The 22,093-nt window shown below is 34.0% G+C and overlaps 1 protein-coding gene across 1 annotated transcript; it reads left to right on the top strand.

Annotated features, from left to right (window-relative positions):
• Positions 1-1,625: 1,625 nt before the first annotated feature.
• LOC117032993 (keratin-associated protein 19-3-like) lies at positions 1,626-6,717 on the top strand. The gene is made up of 2 exons (XM_033124828.1): positions 1,626-1,732; positions 6,489-6,717. The coding sequence occupies exons 1-2, from the start codon at positions 1,626-1,628 to the stop codon at positions 6,715-6,717; spliced, it is 336 nt and encodes a 111-aa protein (XP_032980719.1).
• Positions 6,718-22,093: the final 15,376 nt, after the last annotated feature.

The raw sequence follows: 22,093 nt of genomic DNA, 5'->3' as shown, positions 1-22,093 counted from the left end.
AGAAATGTAAAGATGGAATAAATTTTGATAAAGGAGGAAAAGAGATTTAACAGCCAAGGCAAATATTGGGTTAAATATTTCTTTAAAATATGAAAGCCTTTGAGTCCTTATTCCTTCTTAAAGTTTACTACAAATTGTGGCAAGCCAAATTCATTCTTTCATTAATTCAACAAATATGTTTTGTTTGGAAGGACAGTGGATAAATTCAGTTGGGAAATGTATTATCAAAAATATTACTTATAACACTCAAAAATGAAATGAAACAAAAATAACAGCAGCAAAACAAAACTCTCAGTTACATGTTTAAGTCATGTAAAGCAAACAAAAGTGTAAAGACCCAAGCCCAAGATATGCTCACATTCCAGTAGGTCTTAATCTTGGGTTTCCTTTACTATCTTCCCAGAGTGAGCCAAAGAAATCCACAAAGACTGGCCAACTAACCTTCATATCTTTGTTTTTTGTCTCAGTCATTTCCCCACTGCACATTTATTTTGCAGATTTTCGGGCATCAAGAGTTTAGGGGACTCTGTTAAAAATATCACATACTCTTAAGAGTACACCATCAAATTTTAAAAACTTAATGAATTAGATTATCTTTTTAAAACAATTGCTGATTGCCTAAGAGAAAATAAGGTGTGAGTCATCAAGAATTGGTAAAGAAATTGTAAGGAAAAAAATATCATGCTAAAATGAAAAATGTGAGTAGAGGGATGAAATAATGTTTGGGGAAAAAATGGATAGGAGCGAACGACCTCGCTGGTGGAACTCTGTATTGGGAATAGTGCAGAATGAAGTCTTAAAGAGAGGTTTGATAAATGATGTATGCATTTGCAGGGAGAGTAGAGAAGGAAGAAAAATGGTAACTGTAAAGCAGGGTGCCAAGATCATCTATATTTTTAGATCATACTTTTCTATTCTGGAAAATAGGTGAATGATTTAAAGAAAATATTTTTGAACAGGTGTTCAGATTGGTTATGAGTGTGAGTTTGTCCTTCAGTTGTTAAAATAAATTTTCCTATGTTGATAAACCAGAAGGATATTTTGCAAAAGGATATATAACTCCAAAATAGTTTTCTTGTGTGTGTGTGTGCGTGTGTGCGCGTGCACGTGTGTATTTTCAGCTTAAGAAATAAATTTGACATTTAAAGAATTTGATAGATTTCAGAATTTTAGACTTGATCAGGGTACTTAAATCTAGGGGAAGTAAGACAATAACCCAAAGAAAGATATGAACATTAGAAATTATAAAATATTTAATGAGAGGACACCATCAAATTTTAATGATGCAATATGCTTAGCAATGAAAAAATTCTGTTTGGGGCAATTTTATTTTGTAACTTTGAAGACAGATTTTTTTTCTCATTAAAAAATGTAATGAGTTCAAGGGTGTTCTAACTAGGCAGCTATGCAAGCTCAAAAATTTTAATGAGTCTGAGCCTCTCTTTGTGTCAGCAAACAAATTAATGAGTTGCCTCGTGTAAAGGAATAATTTGGAATGATACAAAAGAATGGTCACATGTTTTATCACATGCTCTGCTCAGGGTATATAAGCATCCTCCTACACATGCTGACATTCACACTCAAGATCTTGCTTGAACAGCAAAGCACGTACCATCACTGACACCATGCACTACTATGGCAGCTACTACGGAGGCCTAGGCTATGGCTATGGAGGCTTCGGTGGCCTGGGCTACGGCTATGGCGGTTACGGATATGGCTGGGGCCGCCCATGGTCCTATGGAAGATATGGATTCTCTGGCTTCTACTAAACTTCTCTAGTAACCTGGCATCCGTTATCATGAATGGATTTGCCAAAACATTCTTCTGTCAGCGGACTGAGTTACCCTAGGCCTATTATCAAAAGAACTCTCAAAATTCCAGAGAATTTACTATTTATAATCATATCTATATCATGTCTCCTGGTATCATCAACTTGGGCTGTAACAAATAATTTATGCTAAATACCTAATAAATGACCTAATTTGATGTAGAAAATATGGCCTTTTTTTTTTGGTTCATGTAACTCAAGTATGTGTACATTCTTATATGTAAGGTTTACCCTTTGTCAATTAGAAATGCAATACACACATGGTTATATATGCATGTTTACATATATATATATGTATATAATTATATCGTAAAAAACTGTAGCTTGAGAATTAGTAACTCAAAACAATAGACTGTTATTCCTTTTCTTCATTTTAGTTATATAACATTCAGAATTGAATTTCACAGCAAATATCAACTATGGAGTTATAAATATATAAGTATTTAAGAAATATAATTATTTTACATAGTTCATATTTTATCTATTTATATTACTTAATGGAGTTCAAAATTTGGAACTAATACCCTGCCTACTTCCAAAATTTTGATTGTCTCCTTTTATATTTTTTCATAAAAACAGGTAGTGTTAGATATATCTACTGTAGTTGCTAGACATTCATATCATTAAAACAGCAATCATAGCCAACTTTCCACAAATCTTATAATCCATATTCATAAATTTTTAGAGAAAGTAAGCTCTGTTTTTCCATGAATCTTTGAATTATATATTACCTTCCTTTATTCATAATTTTCTGGGTTTTTTTTTTAGTGTGTTATGCATATAAAGTAAGAGTGACTTAAAGTCATTAATTAACTTGATGCTAAAATATAATCTTTGGTCATTCAACTCATTCATCTCACTTGGCCTCTTAAAGCAACACAGTTGCACTTTTCTTCAGCATTCTCTTCCTCCTCCTTATCAGGTTGAAGTAAGGACATCAGGTAGAACAATAAACAAACAAAAATATCATCTGAAGCAAAATGTCGTGGGGCTTCAAGTGACTAAAAATACCACTCAATTTTTTTTCTTTTTAATTATATAAAGCTGAGTTTCAGTAAAATATTATCCCTTTAAAAATAACCACTTTATTGGCAGTATAAGAAAGAAGGAATTGAAAAATAGCTGCAACAATATTGTTTTTCTAAAACTGAATGATATTTAAAGGTAATGATATCATCCTAGTGATATCTGGTATAATAAGCTGGGTAAATGAAATAAAACAAGGGGAAAAATGAAATCATAGAATTAAATACCTGAAAGGGTACATTAAAACTCTGTAATGCTACTATGGCAGACAGGGAGGAACCTAGGGAAGTCTGTTTGTTTGACTCCCTTCTGTGTCCCATTGTTTCTGGGTGGCCAGGAAGGAATTTGTTCACCAAATGTTTGCTTCTTCTCGTCTACATGTGAACTGCCTAACTTCCTTTTGAAGTTCAAATCACTACTTCTTCCTCTTTAGTCCAGAATGGCATATAAACCTCAACTGCCTGATTTGTCCAGGTCCCATATTCTTACAGGACCTCTGTATGTACATATGTAATGACATATGATTTTCTCCTGTTAATCTGTCTCATGTCAATTTGATTCTTAGATAAGCCAGAAGAACTGAAATAAAAAAGAGGGGGAAATTGCCCTCCCCAACATGGTCAAACACCAAAAAAAAAAAAAAAAAAAAAACAAAACAAAAAAAACCTCTGTAATGCTGTCCCATGGTCTTACAGGCAGGAAAACTCAGATTATGTGATTTTCCCTGATAATTAGTCAAGAGTAGAGTCCCAGGTATTCAACTATACTATGCTGCCTTTCTCTTTGAATGTTGTCACATAAACCATTTTGTAAGTTCTGTTCCTGGTTGTAAGAAAAGCTAGATTGTCACAACTGATTAAATGGAGATTGGTCCCTTTACTTAGGTTAACACCTATGTTTTTCTAACATTTTTACTGTTTTGACAACAAGAATTATACTTATCAATTTTTAGTTTATCTGCTTTTGAATATAACTAGATAATAAACAATGTTATAACTCAACTCTAGGTCAAAACAACAAACAAACAAAGCCAAAACAATACTGAATAAAAACAACTATCCAGAACTCTTCTTTCAATCAAAGCTTCTAGAGGCTAATGTATATACATAACATCACAGTAGGCTGAGCAAGGGATACAGAGCCAATTAACTCTATTGAAGGGTAGCTATATCATTTGATCCAGTAGAACAGGATTTCTATTTTCCTCTCATTTGGCTAATATCTCCAGGGACAGGTTCCATGGGGCTGACAAACAGAAATCAATATAATTATTACTGCTGTTGACATTCTTAGTATAATCAATATTATCATAATTTTATTCTATTTAAGATTGTATTGATTTATATCTGAGGTGAGAGAAAATGTTTTTAATTTATAACAAAAAGAGTTCCTCCATGGAAAATGTTAAAACTGTTTTTGCTCCTTTATCCATCAACATGAATAGAAACTTGGGTCATGAGATTGAACTTTATAAAAAAATAATGAAAAAACGATATGTATTCTTGGTCCACTGAATAGACAGAAAAATAATCCTCCTCCCCAAAGAAATTTCCAATGTGACTTTTTTACTTCTGCATATAAAAACAAAAAGCATACAAATTTGTCCCATATTTTTCACTGATTTTTTTCTTGTTTTTTTTAGCTAAAGGACATTTATAAGTTATGCATATCGTAGTCATATGTCTTCTTCTTTGAAAACAATTTTGTGTTGTATTATTGAAGTTTTTTCTGTGTCCCACATTGTTTCTATATATAAAGTAGAGAGAGTCTTATGCATTAAAAACAAAAACTAGCCCTTAATCATGGTCACATGCTCTGACAGAGCTACACAGAAAGAGTGTGAAAGTCTTAATATGATGTAATTTATTTATAATTGTAAATGATTCATTAAACATGAAAATAATTCATTTTATCAATTGATAGGTTTCCTGAAATGAGAAATAAAAATGAAATGAAGTTAGGTTGGAGTTGCATGGATGAAAAGCCAATATTGGTTTAAATGCTACTGTAAACCCAGAGAAGCCTGTTGGCACTTAGGTCAGCCTTCAAACATTTCCTAGAAGAGCCAATCAGTTGCTCAGATTGTGATATACATGGTCCTTATTTTATTAAGGTTACTAAAGTCATATAATTTTTTCAAAATGTATTGTTTAGTTCAAACTGAATGCTAGGTTTTATTTAGACTACTCAGTCAAGTCAGCGAACACACACACAAATATATGTGATCATATGGGCATAGTCGTCTAAAACAACTATTTTCAAGACATGGGCACATTTGCATTGGGCTTAATCAGGTGTGGGATTAGCTTTGGGTGTTGGTGAGTAACTCCCTGGGCTCAGGTGAGGGACTTTGTGAATACCAGGCCAAATATCTCCAAAGAGTATTTTTTTTATTCTGTCTTTTTCACATTTGTGTCATACATTTAGATAATTTCTTAAGTATTCCAGGTTGTACACGTCTTTTAAAATTTTCAGATAATTTTAGGAGTTGAAATATATTTTAAGCAAGTAACATTATCAATATTTTAGAAAGGTCTGATGATATTTTAGGAAAGGTTTAGTTAAAAATTGCCCGAAGACAAAAAAAATGGCCAGAGATTAGGCAGAGAAGACAGGGGCAAACATACATTGACTAAGGAGATGGGTGATGGAAGCAGTGTAGCATTGACTTGAATATGTAGGTTGGAGCCAAAACCATTTAGCCATTTCACATTTTTGCCTGGATACAGTTAATGAATCATGGAAGAAGGAAGCTGGGTGATGTTTGAAGTGCAATTTGAAAATGACATAAGATACCTGGATAAAATGGTGAAGGGTAGGGAAAGAGGAAAAAATGGTGTATGGAGGCAAATATAATCTGCATTTGTGGTAGCTGGAAGCTAGAAGTTATTTTGGAGAAAGGGCTGAGGACATAAAAAAGAGCAATGTGGAAAAGCTTCCCGCAAGATGGATTTTTGGTCACTGCCATCGTCTCTCCACTTCTGACTCCAATTGTGCTATATTTTCTAGATCAAAAATAGTATGCCAGTGTGTAAAGCCAAAAATAAATCTATCAATTGTTTATGGTAAAAGTTCTGAGACTCTAGACAGAAATCAGGTGAGCGTTTGTTGTGGTTTTCTGGTATACACAGCAGGTAAACAAAGTATTTCTTGACTTGATATGTTTTTGTTTTTCTGAAGAGAGGTGCATCCTTTGCTTCTCATGATGCAAAGTGTGTGCTTTTTGATAAATTTAAGAGTTTTGACTTTGTTTTTTGATATTTAGTAATATCAATTGTAACAATTCCCCAAAATGCCTGGAAAAGATAATGATAACAGTTCCCCCAAATGAAAAGATATTTGATTAGAAATTCAGTAATATTTAATGAGACTGATGTTAAGTGGCTGGTAATAAAGAATTTGATTTAAGTTTGTTACATCTATAAAAAAATAGCAATTTGAAGAAACAGCAATTGCTTCTAACAAAATTAAAGCAACAAGCTCAGGAACAACCTAAGAAGGTGGCGAAGCCAGTTCAGACATTCTTAATGAATGTGGTCAGGGGACCATAGATTTAATGAGTTGTCTCAGGCAAGTATAATTCATGGAATGACACCAGAGCAGGGGCACATGTTTTATCACATGCTCTGCTCAGGGTATATAAGCATCCTCCTACACATGCTGACATTCACACTCAGGATCTTGCCTTGAACAGCAAAGCACGTACCATCACTGACACCATGCACTACTACGGCAGCTACTACGGAGGCCTGGGCTACGGCTATGGAGGCTTCGGTGGCCTGGGCTACGGCTATGGCGGCTACGGATATGGCTGGGGCCGCCCATGGTCCTATGGAAGATACGGATTCTCTGGCTTCTACTAAACTTCCCTAGTAACCTGACATCCGATGCCATGAGTGGATTTGCCAAAACATCTTCTGTCAGTGGACTGAGTTACCCTAGGCCTATTATCAAAAGAACTCTCAGAATTTCCAAGAATTAAGCGTATCTGTATCATGTCTCCTGGTATCATCAACTTGGGCAGTAACAAATGATTTATGCTGAATACCTAATAAATGACCTAATTTGATGTAGAAAATATGGCCTTTTTTTTGGGAGGGGGCGTCATTTAACTCAATTGTGTGGCCTGGGCTCTGGCTATGGCTGTGGATGTAGCAGTTTCCACAGACTGGCCTATGGCTGTGGCTCTAGAGGCTATGAATCTGGCTGCTGTCGCCCATGGTGCTACGGAGAATATGGATTCTCTGGCTTCTACTAAAAAATTGCTTAAAGCGGATGCATTTGGAAAATCTCCAAATATGTTTGGTCTTATCTTGTTTGTTTCATTCCCAAAACATCCATCCTATTTTCCCCAGGATAAGTTGATAACTATTTATAAATGGTTAAACTGCTTCTATGAATATTTGGTGACTTTTCAGCTAGAAACCCATCATCTAAATGCATATTTAATATGTATAACTATTCTAGCTTGATCTCGTCATTTGGGTCTACTCTTCTTGCCACCATGAATTACCATGATGTTATCTTTCTAGCAAGACGAGAGAGAGAAAACTTATATTTTGCTTTTGTCTAATAATTGATTACTTAAAATGTAAATATATTGGCTTGTTGTCATGTTTCTATTTTTATTATTTTAACGTCTTATTCTGCAACTAATATAAACAATTTACTTAGGAAGCAATGAGGTCTGTGGCTATGTGGTATAGTATAATGCAAATATTTCTAGTTCACCACATTATACAAGCTTGAGAACATATACGATGTCATATTAACACCAAACGAAAATAAGTGGCCCCTGGCCACTCAGGATATCAGCCTCTCAAATGTCCCTCAAGTGTTGCTGGAATTGCTAAAGATTTTGTCATTCTCATATTACATTCAAGTGCATGCTTGTGTGTCACAGTGATGTTTGTTAAATATCTTCTTTTTAGAGCAGTTTTAGGTTCACAGAAAAATTGAAAGGAAGGTACTGAGATTTCCCATGTTCCCTATTCTTCCCCACTTGCACAGCCTCCCTCACTATCACCCACCAGAGTGGTAGACTTGGTACAACTGATGAACCTACATTGATACATCGTCACCCAAAGTTCGTAGTTTACCTGAGGGTTCATTCATGGTGTTGTACATTCTGTGGGTTTGGAAAAATGTATAATGATGTGCATCCATCATTATGATATGCAGAGTATTTTCACTGTCCAAAATAACCTCTATACTCCTCTTATTTATCCGTTTCCCCACTGAAAATCTTCTTGGGACCACTGCTCCGGCCAGATGTGCCTTTGCTTTCTTACAACCTTTGTCTTGAAGTAGAGGAGGATATTGAGAAGCATCACTCGTTTCCTGGGCAGGGACTGCACTCTATTGTTGGCATCTATGTTGGCCACTGTCCCTCAGAGGGCTGATCCACCTACCACTGCCATGACATGGAACACAGTGGTACAGTGTATTATGGATAATAGGGTGGGGAGTCTTTTCTGATTTCTTTTTACACTTCATTAGAGGGCTCTTAATATTCTATAGATCTCATGAATGGATGAAGGTACAAAGTGAAACCTTAGTAACACAAGATGCTTTACTGATAAGAGTCTCTCATGGCTGTCAACAGTCAAGGTCAAGGAAACTGACTCTTCCATAAAAATTTATTCTCTCCCAGAAATTCCTCAATTTTTCCAAAGGGACTTTCTTTTCGGCTTATTTCACTGGTTCACTACTTGAAACAAGTCTCTTGGAACATCAGCAATGAACACAGAATAAATCGCCCTATAGAAGGTTTCCTAGCCAACTTTTAAAGTATCAGAGCAACCTGTCTCACTAGTTTGTCTGACATGATCAGACATGTCTGAATTCACTTAAATTCATACTTGGTCCCCGACTACTTATCTCTTGAGAAATTCTTTTTATCCTTCTATAAACCTAAAGCAGAAACAGTACTGTATAAACAATTTCCTAGAGAAAAACTGTTACCTCTTTACCTATACTGTAGTTTTGATTTCACATCAGAAAAGCGAACAAGGGAAGCAAGAGAAATATAAAATCAAATAAAAGAGAAGAATGTATAGACCAAGGGCCCAGGCACTTACATGGAATATTCCTGACATGATTTTGTAAGGATGATATGAGAACCAGAGTGTATACATGTCCAAGTGCTCTTAAATTGGAAGACATCAATTCAAAGAATCTCCAGCAAATCCCCTTCACAGGCTTTTACTCTTGCTAGGGTGGTTTTGAAATGTAGAGTTTGGTATGTTCTAAATCCCTGGGATATAATAGAATAGTTCTTCAGATTGTTATTTTATACGTTAACCAAAAAGTTCAGTAGAATAATCCCTGTAGGGTAACTATAGTTACTATTCTATATGATTTATATCTTTAATTTTATTTTTTTTAGTTTTCACTGTCTAAAATTTAATAATATGTGAACTGATTTGTTCATTTACATGTGCTCTTATGGGTGTAAGTATATATACAGTTTGTAGTATTTATAGCTTGCCCTGATAAACATATAAAAATTATTCTGTGGGTCTTTCAGATCACCATTACTTGGAATATATAATATGTGATTATTCAAAATAATTTTCCCCAGATAGACAGTACACCCTACTAAGTATAACCCTATCTACCATGCATATTAAGTTTAAATTTGGTTTTATTTGAAGGTCTTCTGTATTTTTTTATCTGAACTCTCCAGGAGCTACTAAAATTGACTTGTGCCCAAATATAATTAGTGATTCTCCTGAATGTCATGGCTTTTAGAAGCATATTGTAAAAGTTATGTTTATGTTCTTAGTTTGATAGTTAAAGAATTGGAAGCTGGGAGCATAAAACATATTTCTAATTTTTGGTCACTAAATAATTCTGTTGGGAGAATTTTATGTTTATTATATCAGTAAGACATTAGAACATATATTTCTTTTCAATGGAAGTAGGGGAGAAATCTTCTAATTAAAGATATAGGTCTTGATTTTGATGAAGGTATAGTCATGTTAAGTGTACCCCTGGTATGTTATTGAATAGAGATTGCATAATTTAGGACCCAGTATTAATGTTAAAGGGTAAAATTGGAAGGAGAATAATTTCTTGAAACTTAGGGACATAATAGTAAAAGAGTTTTAGGGACATAATAATTATAATCACATCTCGTTACTGAGCTCAAATTGGTCACAAGCAATCTACTGATGCAAATCAATATAAAAACGCTTTAAACAATCAAAAATGCTCTATTGCTATGAAAGGACAGTTTAGTGAATATTTTATCATATATGTATACCTGATCAACTTCCCAAGTCTGAAGAATAATTTTTTTTAATTTTAAATATGTATGTATGTAAGTATGTATGTATGTATGTATCTATCTATCTATCTATCATCTATCTATCTATCTATCTATCTATCTATCTATCTATCTATCTATCTATCTATCTATCATCTATCGAACAGATATAATTGCTGATCTCCAAAATTTGGATTACTAGGGTGAAGCTATGGATCTATCTACGACTCTAGAAATGAACTTGGACATTTTGAGGCTTAATACTGTTATATAGTTAATTATGTTTCTGCCAAGCTCCTTGCTATGGACTATACAGACCATATGGATTCTATTGTCACATTGGTCGATAATGTCACCATAATCCATAAAATCACACAGGTCTTAATTTGGAAAGGCTTTCCATGTCTCTCCTATCATTTCCATATCCAATAACATATCCAAAAATATAACCGTTTTGTGCTATCTCCTTATAAATATTCTCATTTTTAATGACTATAGTCATCATCTGTCACTGGGCCTATGGCTATACCTTCTCATCTATTCTTACCTGGTTTCCAGGACTCAAAGCCTCCATCACCTTTTAGTTCCTTAGTTTAAAAGTTTTTTGTTTAAAATGGCTCCCTATGTGTCTTCTTGGGGTGACACATATGCTGCTACTATTGAGAAAATTATACAACTCTCCGTATTCTGATATGAAAATAAATAAAATAGAATTCAGTTAAAAAATAACTTTGCCAAAGAGTATGTCCATAACGTTGGTCCACCAGACATGAAGCTCAGTAAACACTAACTTATTTAATAAGTGTAATTACCTAAATAATCCATAATCTTTCCCAAATATTTGACTTTATACTAGCTCCTTTCTCACCTCAGATGATATGCTCTTCCCTTTTATGATGAGCTCCTACTTATCTTCAAAAGTCAACCTATCATTTATGTTGGGGTGCCTTGCCTTATTCCACAAAGCATCTGACAGCATCATGTACAAATGCTACTTCCTGACTATCCCATTGGCGTCTAGTCCCTTACATAGCTTTTTTTTTTCTCTCATAGCACTTACCACCAATGAGTGTTATATATTTCATTGTTTACTCACATATTATGTGTCTTCCCCAGGGATTGTAAACTCCATATGGGCAGGGACTTAATCTGTTTTACTTACTAATGTTTCCACAGTGCCTAGAGCAATGCCTGATCCACAGGAAGTATTTCATAGAATACGTACTGAATACATTTATGATAGCACCAATCTATTATTTATTTATACCCCAGATTCTCCATTAAATTAAGAGTCCTTTTAATTATATGATTCTATTAATGAAAAAATAAGCATTTATTTTTATTTTAAATGTCATATTAATCTTTTTCGTAGATATTTATGTATGATATGCTAGGCCCTCTGCTTGGTATAAAAGTATAACTATAAGCCAACTTCAGTGTAGCTAATAATAATAACATATTTATTACATACTTACTTTGCTTCACATACATCATCACAGCTACACTTCAGAATTTAAGAGATAGATACTGGTATTGCAGTGAATGAATGAGAAAATTGCAGTTTGGAAAGCTTAAATTCCTATTCCAAATCCTACATTAGTGAGTTGTGAAATAATAATAACCAATGATAAATTAAAAAGTGAAGAGTTTTCAATCTAAGTATACATTCGTATACCTGAGCGCATGTAATCAAGATGGTTATAAAATTCTACGTGAATGCTTCTGTTACATTGCTGCATACCAAGCAACCATGAACCTCACTGCTATACAACCATAATGTTTACCCATTCAGTTGCTGAGGGGAGTAAAACGGCTTTGCTGGGTTCACTTACATGACTGAAGTTGACTGATTGTTGGCTTAGGTAAGCGGGTGACTAGGCTCTATTCCATGTTTCTCACTTGCCAATAGGCGAAACCAGATGTGTTCTCATGGAGATGGCAGGGGTATGAGAACGAAACAGATACCTGTAAGGATATTGGACACCCATAACGAGAACAGGCACACCATAAATTCTACCTTGTTTTACTGGTCAAAGCACGGTGTATGGCTGAGCCAGGAGTCAGAGTGGGAGAACACTACAGAGTTGTAAGGCAACGAAAGAAAATCAGGAAAGGGCCAGAGCTATGCATTCTGTCATAGACCCCACTGTCTAGACTCTGCTTTTGGAACTTCTTTTTCTTAGGTAATGCCATCGACTCAAGCCATTCTCCTTTCTGTAAGTTGATGTCTCTCAAATTTACATCTCTAGTCTGGAGAGATTTCAGATCAAATACCGGACAACTTATGAAATTTGAATATAAGATAAAAAATGCGTTTTTAAAATGAGAATATGTAAAATGTTTTATACTGAAAAGCATTTCACTTATCTGAAATTTAAATTAAACTGGATTTATTTATTTATTTATTTATTTATTTATTTATTTATTTTTATTTTTTATTTTTTTTGCACAGTACAGCATGCCTCCCAATATGGCCTTCCTCCTGATAGTTTTCTGTTTGAAGAATGTTTCCAAATGTGTCTCTGTAGGCAACTGAATCTCAACATGTTCTGATCAATAGATTTTTCTTCTCACACATGTATCCTTTCTCTTTCCTGAACTTCATCTGGCATTTCCAACCACCTAGTATTCCAAGATTGAAAAATCAGTCAAAAAATAATTCTTAATTTGTCTCCTCTCCTCATTAGTTAATTACTAGTTATCTTTAATTCTGCCATTTAAATCTTCCTCAAAGACATCCCATCTTCTTTATCACCCATTCTCCTCTATTTCAAGTCTTTTCATCTCATCAAAAGATACTCTATTATGGGTCTTCCCAATTCAGTTTTTACTCCATTCATATCTTAAGGTGCCACTCTCCTTCATGTGCATTTTATTGGTTAGTAACCCAAAGTTTGAAGTCAGACTGCTTCGGTTGCAATAGCAACTCAACTGCTGATTAAATGCATGATTTGGGACAATTTATTTTACCACCTTAAATCTCATTTTGTTACCTGCAAAGTGAAGATCTTTTAATTTTTTTCTGTAATATAATGAGGATTAAATGAGCTAATGTTTGCAAAGCACAAAAGAATGGCCAGATACTATGTAAATAATAGGCATTAACTTTAACTGCTATTATTATTACCTTAATCCTTTTATCTCTTTATAGTAACTTTTTTTTCTCTATTTCATTTTATAGAAACACCTTCTTATCCTATAAGGCTTAGCATATAAAACTAGTGTTACATCATGTTTCAGAAAGAAAAAGAAAGAAAAAAGCCAGCCTGTGCTCAACTATATGTTCTTTTTTCATGTTTTCTTTTTTCCACAACCACACTTATTATATAACGTGATGTTTGCTTATCTTTCTCCTCTACTCCACAGTGAGTTCCTCCAGTGAAATCTAGAATTACTCAACTTAATGCATCTCTGCTGAAATTCATCACAGATTGATATAGCACAATGTCTTACTTTCTTACTTTACTCGTGGCTGGATTAGTAGATGGCTATTAAACTTGACATGTTCCTATCATGAGTTATATTTTTATGCTATAATTTATGTTAAAATGATAACTGATATAGTTTTCTAAAAAAATTTAAACAGCTTATTTGGAAGACCAGGTTTCTTCCTAGGCAGATTGTACATGAACTTTGTAGGTACAATAAATTATTAGAACCCCCATCTCAACAATTGTTTGTACCATATGAAGAGGCCCAAACCCAAGTTCTCTCCACCGGTTTACTCCAAGGCTCTGTTTGGAAATGTTAGGACAGCCCTATTTAAAAAGCAAGAGCGTAGTTAAAGGAAAAAGTTAGTAAGCCATCATCACAGTGTATATATATATATATATATATATATATATATATATATATATATATTCATTCTTTCTCATACATATATATGTATATATATATATATATGTACATATATATATTCTCTCATATACATATATATATATATGAGAGAGAGAGAGAGAGAAAATGAGTGTGTGTGTGTGTGTGTGTGTGTGTGTGTGTACTATTGATTTAGTTTATCTGGAAAACCCTGATGGGTACTCCTGCCAAAGAATCCCTACAGTTTTCTATAGATGATGAAAATTCCCCTATATCAAATCAAATCAAATCAAATCAAATCACAACTTAACATTTAGGGTTATGACATGTGATAAAATTTATTTCCTGGGTTTTGAGAAGCGGACAGGCTGTAAATTACTCATAACCTCTTCCTGACATACTAGACACACAAATGTTGAGAGGAAAAGAAAATGAAGGGACAAATCTGGAGCACAACATGTAGTGTCAAGAGGACAGGATCATGTGGAGTGACACAGTGAGAGACCTGGAACCCAGGAGGGAGCATGTAGTGAGTGAGCTCCTAAGAATAGATCTGTCAGGGGTGAGGGGCAGAGACCAAAAGGAAATGGATGAGAAGTCAGCGAAGATCAATCACCTCTGTAAAAATTATGCCCCAAGCTTTTAGTTGATATAAATGTGTTGTAGAAACATCAAAAAGAAGTGTCTACCTTATTCCCCTCTTGGAAAGTTCTCTAAATCAGCAGTGCAGGCAAGTGGAAAATTCTGGAGTTTGCTTACCTAAATTCAAAAATTCAGCTTGCACATTTAAAAGCTGTGATACTTTGGGGTATGTTATTACTTAAGCTCGCTAAGCCATTTGTAAAATGAGGGTGATAATAGTATTTACCTCACGAGATGATTGTATCAAATGAATTAATACATTTAAAGTTTGTACTACATCATAAGTATGAATAAACACTTACAATTTTTACCATTATTACTGCCAAGTTGAGAGAAGTGCGTGTCACAGGGACTGAGTTGAAGTGGTTAACCCTGTAAGAGGGGTTGGTTTGAAATATAGTGGACACATCATGAAGTTTACTTAAAACATCTTCTTCAAGAGAACGTCAGAAACAGTCATGTATAATTAGTGAACCAAAATAATCTTCACAAAATACAGTTGGGATATTACCTCATGTCGTGGGGTGAGTTTATGGGAATCTTAACCAGAGTCAGATAAAAGCCTATGCTTTGAGGATCGAAAAATTACCTCTAATAGGCACCAGGCTGATTAAAGGAATACTAAATTAAAACATATTAACATGTAAGAAGGCCTTGCCTTCCTGGAATCAAGGGAATATTAAAGGGTTTGGGTGGCTCCAATGCCATTTGAGATGTAAAGGCTGCGGGCTTTGCCAGTCCCACTTCTGAGGATTTGTGAAGTCACTGTGCAGAGTGATGTTTGAGTCCAAGTAAGTCAGCTTTTATTACCACCTGAATTCATTCCTGCGTAGACAGTAAGCTGTGGTCATAGACAATCCAGGCTTCCGCGGAAGCTTTGCGATGGGTATTGTAACCTCACTGTTCTTATTTTGGCTGTGGAAATGAGGACTTTGGGAGACAGAGAAAAATAATATTCTGGCTTCTGTCTGGTCATGAAAGGTATATGTTCTCAGTAATCACTTCAACACCCATAACAAGAGGCTAAGGTTTTGCATTCATTGAGTGAATACTTTTTTTGTCCCATCGCTGGGGACTATTTTGACATTTATAGACTGGGATCTTTAAAAATAGACATTTTTTTCCCCTAAATGATTCAGTGAGTGACTAGTTCACTATTTAACTGTTGTAGAACAAATTTCAACTTAATACTTTACAGATCACATTGCAATCTTCCAGGCTGCTTAATTTCTCCCTCAGATATATCGTGTGGAAGAAAATTTTTATGAGAAAACACACACACACACACACACACACACACACACACACACAAACTCATGAGGTACCCTCATGCCTTAGATGAGATGTGATGGAGTTATTCAAAGGACATAATTCTTTTGGTGGATTCTTTCATGTGAGTTATTTCACAGTTATATTTTTTCTAATGAGGCATTTGGTTGCTATGGACAGTATTTTTTATTTTTTTTATTTTTATTTTGACTGGCAGGAAATATAGAAACACCAGGATATTTAAAGCCCCAAAAAGCAAATGTATTACTAGTACTTAGGAGCATAAGATGCAGTGAAAAATTCAGTCTATAGCAATTAAAACAACTCAGTCCAAGCAAACAACCAAATAAGTTGATTTTGCAACATGTAGAGCAGTACTCATTTATTTTTAAAATTTTCTCTAATATTTTTGATGCATTAAATCTTCAGTGTCTGGGCCAAAAATCTTTATTTATGACAAAAGACTTATAAGAACAAATTGCAACCTCATCTCAATAAAGATTTAACAGCAAAAAAAATAAATAAATAAATCAAGCTTATGACACCATATACAACATAGTCGACCTATTTGATTACATTAATTTTTCAATTTAGAAAGTCAGTTTTACCTCACTTACCTTTGTGGTTGCACTTTTGCAGTAACTTTTTAACATCTGCTTGACCCCAATATTTAGTTTATATTTTTTATAATGACTGTGTGAGATATTATTTTTCTTTCTGTATGTTCACACTGAATCTACTTATTGTTGCAAAGAACAATGTTTTGTAAGTATTATGCTTCTTTTGTATTGATTGGACCTTCCATATGATCAATTGATTTCTTATTTTTAGTACTAATATATGGTGTTCCCATAGACACCCGATTATAATGAGTGGGTAGACACAATTGTTTTTGAAAGCCAATTTTAATGATGTAGCAGACATAAAACTCCTTTTACTCTTAACAGAAACGTGTCTCTTTGTTCCTTTTAGAACCACCAATAGATAGTCTAAGGTGACTTTAGTTGTGACTTTAGCTGTGGAGTTATTTTTTTTCAACCTTTATTCCAAAGGGTAGCATAGCACAATCATGCATCATTTACCTGTTGTGCTCATGTCTTGTATACTACCTTCATAGTTCACTGAACCTCACTCTCTACATCTGCAAAATAAGGTACTACCAAGGTATTTTCACAACCTATGCCCTGGTTTACCATTACTACTGAGTAGTTTCTTGTTCAATGCTAAAATTTTATTTAGAAAAAAAACAAAATAAAAAACTCATGAGGTACCCTCATGCCTTAGATGAGGTGTGATGGAGTTATTCAAAGGACATAATTCTTCTGGTGGATTCTTTCATGTGAGTTATTTCACAGTTATATTATGTTTTATATAATATAGAATATATTTTTATATTTCACAGTTTATATATTTTTTATATATAAAAGGCCAAATACCTTTTAAAAATACGTACTTTTGGTTTAAGACAAATGGCTAAAAATCTTATGACTACTACAAATTATTATATAATAATGTTTCCATATTTTAAAATTTTTATCGTAATAGAATTTCCTTAAATGTTGATTAGCTATCTGTATTAGTTGTCTGATGTTCTGATAGGAAACCTGTAAAATCTGTAAGAAAAATGCCACAATTTTCAAGCCAAATATGTCTCTAGCTTTATATAAAGTACAGAGCTGTAAAAATACTGTCTTCAGTATTTACTGAAGAATCTAGTGAGTATTTAAATTCATGACTGGCAGTAACTTGGGTTAACTAACATTTATTTTGAAGATAGTTTCTTTCCATTCATGAAGTGATGTTTGTTGTTAAAAATAAAACAGGTGAACATATGTTTTTTGATGAGTTTGAGTTATACTGTTTAACAATTAGGCTGCCTGGCCTCAGATTTAATCCCCTGGGATCAATTTATTTCAATTTAAAATAAAACCTCTACCATTTAATACCGAATAATTTGCAACAACATGTATAAACCTGGAAAACACTATGTTAAGTGAAATAAGGCAGATACAGAAAGACAAATACTGCATGATGTGACTTACATGAGGAATCGAAAAATGTCAAACTTACAGTAACAAAGAATAGAATGGCTACCAGGGACTGGGGGTGGGGGAAATGGGAAGCTTTTGGTCAAAGGGTATAAACTTTTAGTTATAAAATGAATAGATTCTGAAGACCTAATGTATAGCATAATGATTATGGTTAATAACAATGTATTGTATACTTGAAATTTACTCTCTTAGTAAATTTCAAGTATTCTGGCCATAAAAAAAGTGAGGTGATGAATATATTAGCTTGATTGTAGTAACCATTTCATAATATCTATGTATATTAACACATCACATTGTATACCTTAAATATATGAAATGTTTGTCAATCATCTATCAAAAAAGCTGTAAAAAAGTTTACCATTTAAACATGCAATTTCACATGCAACATTCCATTTGCAACATATATATATATATATATATATATATATATGTATCAAAGAGTAAGCAAGAAGGCTCCTCCCTTCATAAAACTCATTAAAGCTTTTGTCCCCTCTATCACGAGGCAATAGTTGTCAAGAATACTCTTCTTGGTCTCACCAACGTTCTTCCATTTGTCCATTCCTTTCTTCACTATATCTGCTTTAGGTCACTTTATCTTAACACCTTTATCCAAATTTCTCATTCTTCACTCTAACATTTCAATTAAGCACTTCCCTTAGTGAAACATACAAAAAGAATTTGTTTCCAACATGTTTGCCTCCTTAAATTCTTCTACAGTATGATATGTTACTAAATTAATGGGAAATGATAAAAATTACACAGGATCAACTTAAACATTCTTTGACATATTAGAAAGAAACTACAAGTATCAAAAGTATCTCTGTTTTTGTAACTATCATGTATGTGTTTGCATTTGAACAAATGCATAAATATATTTATATTATATTAGATTTTAAGTTCTGTGAAGAACATTCCTTGCAGCCCATTTAACTGTGAAATTTGTATTAATCTTAATCTGTATCAATATTAAGAGGAATATACTCAGTTTTGGATGGCTGAAAGGTTTTTGAAAATCAAACCTAAAAGGAGGAAAAAATGAAGAGAAAGTACTTTTTTATACGAGTTGATAAAGTGTTAAAGTCAAATGTTTCAGCTGGAGTGTTCATCAGCTAGTGTCACTGAAATTATGGAGACATAAATTTAAATGCATTCCCTTCTATGTCTTTTCTTTGAGTCTCTGAAGGAATATAATTGAGTCTTCAGAAATCAAAATGAGAAGTGCTGAGAAAATAGAAGAAATGTTTTGCTAAATTGCTTTCACTCTTGTCATACAAATTTTGGGAAACTATATCATAGTAGGAAGGAGTGTTCTAATTTTTCATATGTACCTGATTGCTCACCAGGAATTAATCACAACATTCATCTTCCACCTAGTATTTAAAAACCAGCTTCTGGTAAGTTCAATAAACTCCTGTTTATATAAGCAATGTTCTTGTAAAACTGCAAAGTCACCTGACAGGGCTGAGAAATTTGTATAAATTTCTAGACCTAAGAAAAATCTTGTATATCTCTGTTAGCCCTTATTTGTTGCAGTATAGCCCTTCCCTGCTTCACTGTTTTCTTTCTTTATTTTAAATAACTTTATTGAAGTGTGGCTGAAATACAAAAAAACTGTACATGTTTAATGTATGCAATTTGATGAGTTTGGAGATAAGTATATATTCATGAAATCATCATCACAATCTATGCTATAAATATATTCACCACCTCTAAAAGTTTCCTCCATCCTCTTCATGATTATGATGAGGATGATGATAACACTTAACATAGGACCTGCCCTCTTAGTAAATTATTAAGTAAACAATAGAAACTACATTGTTAACTACAGCACTGTGCCATACAATAGATCTCTAGGCTTTATTCACCTTGTGGAACTAAAACTTGTACCCTTAGGCTGATACCTCATTTGTCCCTCCTCCCAATCCCTAGCAACCACCATTCTACTCTGTTTCTATGAGTCTGACTCTGCCGGATTCCTCATTTAAATGTGTCGTAGTAATTGTCCTTCTGCACCTGGATTATTTCATTTAGCTGAATGCCCTCCAGGTTCATCCATGTTATCACATATGGAAAGATTTTCTTCTTTTTCTAAGGCTGAATAATATTCCTTTTTTTTTTTTTTTTGTAGATACCATCTTTATCCTTTCATTAGTTGATGGGCATTTAGGTTGCTTCTATGTCTTGATCATTGTTAATAATGCTCAATAATCATGGAGTGCGGATGTTACTATTTGTATTTTGGTTGAAAAGTACTGCACTCATTCACAATCCCACCAACAGCATGAGGGTTCCCTTTTCTCTGCATCCTCACCAAATCTTTGTTCTCACGGGTGAGAGCCTTTCTGACAGGTATGAAGTGATATGTCATTGATTTTGTCCTCAACTATATTTCAGTCCAAGGTGTGCAATTTCATTTTATAAAAAGTTCCCAGAAATCTAAGATGTCTTCTATGGACATATAGGGACCTGTGGCTGAACCATGGTTTTGTTAAGAATTTTGTTCCACTTCCTGGGAGAAAGGCAGTGGGCTGTTATACAAAGGAATAGAACGTTTTTGCTATCTCAGGTCAGGCAGGAAGATCTGGAACTAGCTGCTTTAATAACTCCCATGTGGTACTCTCCATCGCAAAAGTGTTCAATATGTGAGTCTTGCGTCATTAATGGGTAACAAAATCTATTTATTGATGACTTCTGTACTTCTTTTAATGAGAAAGAATAGAGTGAAATGGGACGAAATTGGGAAAGGATGGAATAGAAAATTTCAGAGCCTTCTCACACTTCTCTTTTTTCCCAAATGTTGAGAGAGAGAGAGAGAGAGAGAGAGAGAGAGAGAGAGAGAGAGAGAATGAGAGAGACAGAGTAAACTAGGCTCTGAAGTAAAATGTGTGCCTGGTGTGGGTCAGGTTCCCACAAATTTTAAAGCCTGTGTTCTGCCCGTACAAGAGCCTTCCCTGCACCCACTGCCCTGGCTGCATGGTGAAGCCCGCTGTGTCATGGATGGTGTGGGTATTCTGATAGTAGAGCTGTTCTGGATACAGTTTTAAGGGTCCACATACATAGAAAAAGTAATAAAATTCCTGTGCAAAGTGTCCATTTTAATCTTACAGCCCTGGAAAACAATTTTCTTTTTGAGCTTGATAAAGCTAATTGTTTCTAATGCACTTAAATACACATGGGGGTTTTTCTTTTTACTGCTAAAAAAAAAAAAAAAAGAAAAACTTTCATGAAGTTGTTTGAGAGTAAGAACTCTGTCTTTACATCTTTGTAAACTCAAAGCCAGCATAGTGAATGTAGCGCAGTTGACATTCAGATGTCTTATTTAAAAAACAAAAGAAAACCAAAAAAAAGCAAAATAAAAGACAAGCCAGCTAATATCCAATCCAACTTTTTGTGTTGTTTTACAGATTATAAGAGTATACTGTAACATGTATGGTTAAAAATGAAAGCCCAGACAATTTGACTACCTTTTTAAAAATAACCTAAAAGTGAATAGACTAATGATTTAAATTTTCATAACTAATTTTTATTTTTGTCCACAATGAAACTTCTTAAATGTTGTGATTTTGTTTTCAGCCAGCAATAAAGACCTAACAATATAATTTGATATTAACTGTGACACATTCTTCAAAATATTTTTTATTTCTTTAACACAAACATGCTTGAAATTGTCATTAATAAATATCTGCTGCTTTTGAGCTGGATACTCACCTTTTTTGAGAGGATTGCTTCATCTCCATAAGGTTTCTTCTGTCCATCAAAAAGCATGATCTTTGTGTGACATAATAAGATACAGGATCGAAACAGTGGAGAATAATAGTAAGTAGACATTTCGCTGATCACAACTTTTATTTTTCAATTAAAGTTTATTGGGGTGACAATGGTTAGTAAAGTTACATAGATTTCAGTTGTACAATTCTGTAATACATCATCTGTATGTCACATTGTGGGTTCACCACCCAGAGTCAGTTCTCCTTCCACCACCATGTATTTGATCCCCTTTACCCTCGTCTACCACTCGTCCCCCCGTTACCCTCTGGTAACCACTAAACTATTGTCTCTGTCTATGAGTTTCTGTTTCTTTGTTCCTTTGTTGCTTTCAGTTTTATATCCTACATATCAGTGAAATCATACGGTTCTTGACTTTTTATGTCTGACTTTTTTTGCTTAGCATAATGATCATGACAACTGAGT

This window comes from Rhinolophus ferrumequinum, chromosome 2 (genome assembly GCF_004115265.2).
Source record: "Rhinolophus ferrumequinum isolate MPI-CBG mRhiFer1 chromosome 2, mRhiFer1_v1.p, whole genome shotgun sequence".
Classification (NCBI taxonomy): Eukaryota; Metazoa; Chordata; class Mammalia; order Chiroptera; family Rhinolophidae; genus Rhinolophus; species Rhinolophus ferrumequinum.
The sequence above is the reverse complement of the archived record's forward strand: the minus strand, read 5'-3'. Positions and strand labels throughout refer to the sequence as shown.